The sequence below is a fragment of the Amphibalanus amphitrite genome, unplaced genomic scaffold (genome assembly GCF_019059575.1).
Source record: "Amphibalanus amphitrite isolate SeventyFive unplaced genomic scaffold, NRLGWU_Aamphi_draft 000021F_arrow, whole genome shotgun sequence".
In the NCBI taxonomy this organism is placed as follows: Eukaryota; Metazoa; Arthropoda; class Thecostraca; order Balanomorpha; family Balanidae; genus Amphibalanus; species Amphibalanus amphitrite.
Genome location: NW_024881517.1, coordinates 399330 through 407659, shown reverse-complemented (window position 1 = coordinate 407659; position 8330 = coordinate 399330). Strand labels below are relative to the sequence as shown.

At 56.8% G+C, this 8330-nt stretch overlaps 1 protein-coding gene across 1 annotated transcript; it reads left to right on the top strand.

Annotated features, from left to right (window-relative positions):
• Nucleotides 1-1118: 1118 nt before the first annotated feature.
• LOC122391215 (basic proline-rich protein-like) lies at nt 1119-8047 on the top strand. Its single transcript, XM_043384914.1, has 5 exons — nt 1119-1553; nt 1770-3140; nt 3563-3824; nt 6310-6555; nt 7065-8047. Exons 1-5 carry the CDS (start codon nt 1119-1121, stop codon nt 7118-7120), a joined length of 2370 nt encoding a protein of 789 aa, XP_043240849.1. The 3' UTR covers nt 7121-8047.
• The last annotated feature ends 283 nt before the right edge of the window (nt 8048-8330 follow it).

Sequence of the window (8330 nt, the reverse complement as noted above, 5' to 3'; positions counted from 1 at the left end):
CAAGGTCCCAGTCAATTGTTGCTATATGGCGGTTGATCATGTCATATTTCCCGTGGTGCCACAACAGACGGTGCGAGTTCTCTGGAGACACCTCTATGTCTTTGAAAAAACATAGCTGCAGTGGATGCTGCAATGATCGCATCCCGGAGGAGGGGCATTGACCATAACGTCCCCTATTCTGTCGTCCTCAGATGTGAGTATGAGGTCGAGGATGTTGCCTGATCGTGGAAAAGCCGTAAACTCATCGCACATAGATGCGCCATGCTCCACTCTTTCGATTGGGTCTATCACTAAACGAAGTATATGCCTTTCGTGGCAACAAAATGCAAAAGTTTGCTTTTGGGGCAAATATAAACTTTTGGGTTTTGTTGCCAAACTGGATGGAAAATATATACGATGGTAATGCCAATATAAGGTGCAGAGTCTCGCGCGTCTTGCTGTTACGATTTCCGAGTGACCGATAGCATAGTATCCGCGTTATTCTCGGTTTTGTCGAAAAAAAGAATACCTACCACGCAGTTTGCACTTTGCAGAGGGCTGTACCTTCAAGTTTCAGGCCTTGTTTGATGTCAACTGTGCTGCCATGTTTTGCAATTTGGCTATGTGTAATGTGAATTTTGCGATTTGCATATAATTTCACAATATTTTCGTTATTTGTATCCTTTTCATTTCAATTTCTTTCTCACCAGGATCAGGAACTCAAAATTTTTCCCTTGGAAGGATGATTTATTATGATTATGAATACCTACAGTTGAGTTATGGAAAACTAAGCAAAAACAGGAGCTGAGAATGCATTGAAATTTGAAGGTGTCCCAATCACCAAAAAAGGCAGATGGGTGATGATTCCTTTGCAGATTCTTGCCATGAATGATAGTGAAGTTGTAAGTAACCACAGCAGATGTCGTGTTGCTCCCATCAGCAGTAATTAGTAATTACTGTAAAATTTTCTCTTCAGATATCACCATTGGCTGGCTGAAGCCTAACAAGTGCATGGAGATTGTGGTTTATCAAAGATCTAATGATAAAAAAATCAAGACATATCACACATGAGATTTGAGAAGCATTGACAAGTCTCACAGTTGTGTATCTTTTCGAAGGAACTGAAGAGCTGACAAAGGATGTCAACGTCGCGCGTGTTTTACGCCAGCGGTGCCGGCCCGGGCGCGGAGACGGCCGGCCGGCCTCGGCAGTCGCCGTTCGGTGGCGGAGCGCGCCGCTCGGCCGAGCCGGGCCCAGGGCGCGAGCGCCGTCCGCCGCAGCAGCTGTACGTGCCGCCGCGACACCGGCAGGGCGGCGCCAGCAGCGGCTTCAACCGCGCCTCGTCACCCGGCCTGTCCATTTGCTCGGAGATAGTCACCTCGTGGCGGGCGCGCGCCACGCCGCCGCGCGCCTCCTCGCCGGGCCCGCTGAGCCCGAGCGCGGCCCGTCCGCCGACCGGCCCGCGGCGGCGACTCTCGCAGCAGGCCAGTGACGGCGGCGGCGGCGGCGGCGGGGCGTGGCGACAGAGCGGCGACAGTCTGAGTCAGTCGCGGCCGTCCAGTCGACAGGGCAGTGTAGAGCCCGCCGGGTCGCCCCGCAAACGCTCCGGCCGACGGCGGCGGCGCAGCGGGCGCCGCTCGCGCTCCAAGTCCGAGGACCGGCCGGCCAGCGCCGCCGAGCCGATGTCACCGTCACACGCGCCCTGGCGGCGCGACCACCGCGACTCGTGGGACGGCGGCCAGCCGCCGCGCCCGTCGTCACCGCGCGGCCCGGCCCGGCCCCGGTTCCAGCAGGTGTATGTGCCGCCGGCGCGGCGGGACGGCGAGAGTCCAGCTCCTCTGGCGGCGGCGCCGCGCCCCGAGCTGGACCGGCCCAGTCCGGCGCACCAGCCGCCGGGCGGCGGACGCGGCCGGGGCGTCCACACGCCTCAGAGAGTCGCCTCGCCGGCACCGACTGCGGCGTACTCCCGGCCGAGTCCCGCGCCGCCGCCGCTGGGCGGCCCGCCGCGGCGACCGCCCGCCGGGGACGAGCCAGGCAGCACAGCCTCACTGGGAAGGCGTGGCAGCTCGCGGCGCCGGCGGCGCGGCCGCGACAGCGGCGCCGCGGCTCCATCACCGGCGCCCGACCGCCGCTCCATGTCGCCCACCGATCTGATCGCCAGTCTGCAGCTGGAGGGCGCCGGGTCCGCACCGCTGGCGCCGGGGTCACCGGCCGGCCGCGCGCCCGCCCTCAGCGAGCCCCAGTCGCCCACAGACGTGATGGCCCACCTGGGCGTGCGGCCGAGCCCGCTGCTGGCGCGCACCGACAGCCTCGGACAGCTGGTCAACACCACCGACGACGAGAAGGTGACGCTGGGCGGCGGCCGCGGACGGGGCAGGGGCCGGCCGCGGGAACGCCAGCCCACCTCGCCCGGCCCGGCCGCCGCTGTCCTGCCCCAGTCGGACGAGGTCAAGGCGGCGCTGCGGCGCCCTCACAGCGCCCGGTCCAAAGAGCGCGGCTGGGCGGACTCTGCGGATAACGAGCGTGGCCCGACGCCGACGCCTTCTAAGGTTATCGTGGGACCCTCTCCTGCTGGTATATCCAATAAGTCTGGGTGTGATGTGTCGCCGCACCACGTCCAGGGCGCCATTGTTCGACAATCTCCGGAGCGGAGTGGGGGAGGACCGGGTCACATCAGTGCCGGGTCGGCCGGCTCCCAGCCCGCCGTCTCTCAATCCCCGCCGGCCACATCGTCACCACTAGAAGGCGTCGCTTCAGCGGCAACAGTGACACAACAGTCGGCAGTGTCACGTGCGCCACCTCTTGCCACCAGCGCAGAAGAACGGACGCCGCCTAGCCACCCAGATTCCTCTCAAGTGATGAATTCACCGCCGGAGCCCCCGTCCGCTCCTCCCGCCGACCCAGCGCCCGTAGCGCCCGCCCCGGACTCCGTACCCGCTGCTGTGGACGCCGAGGGTCCGGAACCGGCCGGCTGTCGCGCGGCCGAGCGGCCGGCCTCTGCGGAGCCGCCGGCGCCGGAGCGGACGCGGCGCCGCTCGTCCGCCTCGTTCAGCGGCCTCTTCAATCTGAGTCTGGACGAGCCGTTCGACTGGGCCGACGAGGTCGACGAGTGGGAGCGGCGCTTCAACGACGACGGAGAGGCCGCGGACTCGGAGCACAAGGTGGGTATGTCCGCTGTCGGCGGTGGACGGAGGCCAGGCTTTGTTAGGGGCTTAGGATTAGCGATTCGGGACAGAGATGTATTGTCCGGCCTGTACGGATTTGTCATGTAACGGGTTTATATCGTGCGAAGGAGCAATTTTCCTGTGACATCGTGAGCGAGTCATTTCCGAAAAATAATGGGATACATACTATTTTCCGTGTTATTCAGTTAGCTACTTCCTATTCAGCGAACACATTTAGTCTGCTTGTTGACCTTGATCACGTAGGGAAAGTGCAAATTATAGCTCTAAAGAAAAGGTGTACCACTACTAGTCTGCACTGCACTAACGTCAAGTCTGTTTGTATTGCCTGCCTCTTTCTTTCACCACTTACTCCAATGACGATGTGACCCGTGTCTGACCCGTATCCGACCTGTCACCAGGCGCCGGCCAGTCCGGTGAAGCGGCGACCGTCTGCCGGCGGTGGCGGCGGCCGGTCCCGCCGTCCCGACAGGCCCGAGGTCGGCGACGAGCCGCCGTCAGACCCGTCCCTGCCCGCTCACGTCATCGAGCTCTACAACTTCCCGTCTGGCTTCAGCAAGCAGGACTTCAACGTGGTGTTCGCCGACTTTGTGAAGAGTGGGTTCGATGTGCGGCCAGTGGACGACCGGCACGCGCTGGGCGTGTTCTCCAGCGCCGCGTGTGGTGAGTCCGACCAGTCCGACCGCGGCGCGGCCATCCGCCTACCGGGCCCGGCGCTCAGACGAATTACTGCGAGGTAGCTGTCGTGCAGGCCGTATGCTATGCTTTTTGCGCGTTAGGAAACGGCTATATAGGATACCTTTGACGGCATTGACTTGGCATGGTGTATGTAGTCTTGCAAAATGTGACAGGTTCGGTGGCTGGATTGTAGTGAAGAGCTGCGTTAAAGGTAGTGTGCCACCTTTGAAAGATTTCCCATTTTATTTTTCCTAGGATAAGAAGCTTCTGTTTTTACCTAATATCGCAAAGAAAATCAAAAATGGGCCTGGAATAGTGCCTTTTTCGCCTAAAAGTTTATCGGTTTTTCGATATGTATAACAACTGTAGTGGGCTGACCTGCAAACAGGCGTCGGCAACAATCGCGAATGCGGCGCACATGTGACAATAAGCAAAGGTCATTATAGAGTTACGACGTACGGGAATGAGTTATCAGCTGTCTAATCGTAGACAACACAATGTCGAGCCTTAAACTGTAAGCCTGTATTGGTATTGTTTCTTTTATTTGGCTGTCGAACATTATTTATGGTTTGAAATATGATTTTATGTAAAATAATTGATATGAAAAAGCCGTCTCTTAAGTTATGACCCCATTTCACCACACGCAAGTGGCAGAAATGACAATGATCAGCTGACGCATTTTTCTTGGCCGAAGTCAGAGCGCGCGGCCCGACGCACCACCACCGCACCACAAAGTATGAGCAGAAGCCGCGCCCAAAGCCAGGGCCCCGGTAACGTGAGGTAGCCGAGTCGGGGCAGCGTGCGCTGACCCAAGCCGGGGCCGCAGCTTTGGGCGCGGTCTACCGCATCCCCGCGGGCAGCCCCGGGCTATCACATGACACCGGGAGGACGCGCGGCCCCGGCTTGGGTCAGCGCACGCTGCCCCGACTCGGCTACCTCACGTTACCGGGGCCCTGGCTTTGGGCGCGGTCTACCGCACCACCTAACAGGCGTGTTCGAAACCGCAGGAGATGATGATGAACGGGTTTATCGAAACTTGATTGGATGAGCATATCGGTAATAGCGATTTCAGTGTGTGCATTTATTGTTCATAGTGGTGTGAAACAGACATGTGCACGGATCTGAGACAGCCAATCACGAAAATCGAGCTGATCATTAGATTGGCAGTCTTCAAGCATGCAATTATGGTGGAAAACATGGCTAATAGAAGCCTCTCAACGATCCAACTATTTTGCATGCCTTCAGAGTTTACAGTTCTGAGAAAAACGACAAAGATCCATCTCGGATCCATAATCCTGGCTCATGGATCCGAGATGGATCTTTGTCGTTTTTCTCAGAACTGTAAACTCTGAAGGCATGCAAAATAGTTGGATCGTTGAGAGGCTTCTATTAGCCATGTTTTCCACCATAATTGCATGCTTGAAGACTGCCAATCTAATGATCAGCTCGATTTTCGTGATTGGTTGTCTCAGATCCGTGCACATGTCTGGTGTGAAATGTGGTTGGGGTACGACCGACAACCCGTCGGGGCGAATTTCGCACTGGGGTACTCAAAATTTGAAGAATTTAAGACGTTTCCATGAGTTTTGAAGGTATGGATAAGTTCTAAAAATCCGGTTCTCCTTATCTGGGCCATTAACTCCATACGGTCCAGGAAAGCTGGCACACTACCTTTAAATCATCGCTCATAAAGTTGTCACTGTTAAATTAGATACGAATAGCGCGACTTTCACTCCATTCGCTTTTTAAGGCCGATTGTTCGTCTATTTGCTGTGCATCTGACTAACGATAGACATTGGGTATGTTCCAGTGGCTCCTCCAACCTCCTCTAAGCTCCTCCAACCTCCTCTGGTTCCAAAAAATTGTTCCCGTCCCTCCTCCAAGCTCCTCTAAGCTCATCCCGATTCCACATCTCACCACCACTATTTGCCTCCACCCTCATCCCAAACGAAAGTTGGATTTATGGATGAGGCTCTGCGTAGACATATTGGCGCACGTTATTCGAACAAATTGTTTGTACGTTAGATTTGAGCGACAAGGATATGATTGTAGGGACTGAGGAAGATAAGAAATTTTTGGATAGTAATTGTCAATATTTATTCATATTTTTTATTTGAAAGCAATGCTGATCTCAAAATGAATTATGGCGCACCATAAATCGCCATCCAAGAGCCCGCAAACAGCTGATTTCCTCGCAGAAACGTTCCCGTGACTCCTCTAGTTCGGCTTACCTCGAAGCTCATCCAACCTCCGCTGATATTTTTTTTTTTAATTTGCCACTGGAACATAGCCATGCCTAGTGTGCATCGTAGTCCAGTTGGACCAGCTGGCTCGTGCCGCTGGGCATGTCTCCCTGTCATTATCAGCCCCGTTGCACGGGTGCGGTTCCGTCAGCTCCGTTCTACTATTGAACGGTTCCAGAGTGCTGCTAACCGCCCGTCCCCTCCCCCGCTATCTTTCCCCTGGACAGCGGCCGAGGCGCTGCGCCTGTGCCACCCGATGCTGCTGAGCCGGCCGCTCTCGAAGGCGACGGCCCGCTCTCGGCAGAAGGCGGCGGTGCCGGCCAACGCGCAGCTGCCGCACCGGGCGCGGCCGGAGACCTCGGCGCTGCACGCCGGCCGAATGGTGGCCACCGCCCTGGGCGTGCACGCGCCCGGTGACGGCCGCGCTCGACAGCGCCGCGACCAGGAGCAGCGCAAACTGCGTGACGCTAAAGGTGCGCCGCGGGACGGCAGTGCCGCACAGGGAACTGTGACGATCAGAGAGTTAGCCGAGAGGGACTGACGAGCAGGGAGGAAGTCGGGAGGGACTGTGACGAGCAGGGAGGAAGTCGGGAGGGACTGTGACGAGCAGGGAGGAAGTCGGGAGGGACTTTGACGAGCAGGGAGGAAGTCGGGAGAGACTGTGACGAGCAGGGAGGAAGTCTGGAGGGACTGTGACGAGCAGGGAGGAAGTCGGGAGGGACTGTGACGAGCAGGGAGGAAGTCGGGAGGGACTTTGACGAGCAGGGAGGAAGTCGGGAGGGACTGTGACGAGCAGGGAGGGAGCTGTGACGAACTGGCAGAGACCGGGACGGGAAGGGTGAGACTGCGGCTGGTATCACTAGTCTCGCGGTCAGCACGCGTGCCAGGTTTTGCATTGTGCCCATCCTGTGTCGATTTGGTGGGCTGTTTTTCGTGCCAATTGAATCCCCCACGGTCTGACCAGTCTCCTGTATGTCCGCAGATAAGAAGCGTCTGGCCAACAAGCAGCGGGACGATGCGTGGGAGGGCCGCTTTTAACCGCCGTTTGGGCCGCCGAGGCTCAGTGGGGTAGCATCTTCGGAATGGCGCCGCCGCTGCCTCTACACAGAGCGTGTTTTGAACGTTTTGATGGATCTTCAATCAGTGTGATGGTTTATATGACCGGAATTCGGATTAGTATTTACTATTTAGCACCATACGTGTCCCACATTTGATTGTTTTATCCCTATCATGCTTTGTTAGTTTTTACTGACATTTACATATAGGAAATCATGTGGTTTGGTAAGTAGTATGCCTTTTACACGGATGTTTTAATCACTGACGCTTGTGATTAATATTTAAGTTGTAGAGATGTATTGGTTTTGCTACCGTCGTAATTGGTTTATAGATGTGTTAAATGCGAATTTACTCTTAAGGACGCGTCGCATGGGCTAGTTCCTATTGCGTGCGGCGGGCATTCGGAGTGTTGACCGAGCTTACAGTGAGCTGTGCCGTCCGAGCGGTCAGGCCGTGGCGCGCAGGCCCAGCCCGGCGCGCCGTGTGGCCGCGGATGTTCCGGCGGGTTGGCCGGACCACTGGATGATCTGACAGGGCTGTGGCTCGTCCTCGTGTTGTTTGTACTGTCTGCCGCGCTCCCAGCGTGTACCAGTGCCGCGCTCCCCCGACCGCCTCCGAATCCGACAGCCATCCTCATCGTGAAATATCGAAAATCAAACGGCGCCACAGTTGGCACAGCGTGCCGTCTTATCTGAACGGGTGCCATTTGTCCATTATTGCGCGGTGTCCGCAGTCCGATATCAAAGTGCCAGACGAGCCGTTCAAGTACCTGGGAGTGTTCACCTCTTCAATGTGTGGCCGACCAAGCGCATCTGCGCAGGCGAATTTTTGTACAAATGTGATATGGTTTACGTGACATCCGAAGTGTATAACGTTCCTGGATTATGAACAATACACTAAAGAACTCCGGCTTGTGCTGCTTTGAGTGAAGAGAACCATAATGTTGGCGAATTCCAACTGCATGTTGCTAGTAAAGCACAAGCGGCAAGCATAGGCGGCGGAACGGGGAGGGCACCGGGGCCCCGTGCCCCCTTTGATTTTGGCATTTTAACATCAGCCCTATGGGCGTTGCATGGAAAGAATGGGACCAAAAGTCGGCAGTGCCTCCCCCCCTCTGCCCTCCCCCCCCCCCCCCCAAGGTGTTCCGCCGCTACTGGCGGCAAGCGCCGTCGAATGTCGATCAAGTGTCGAA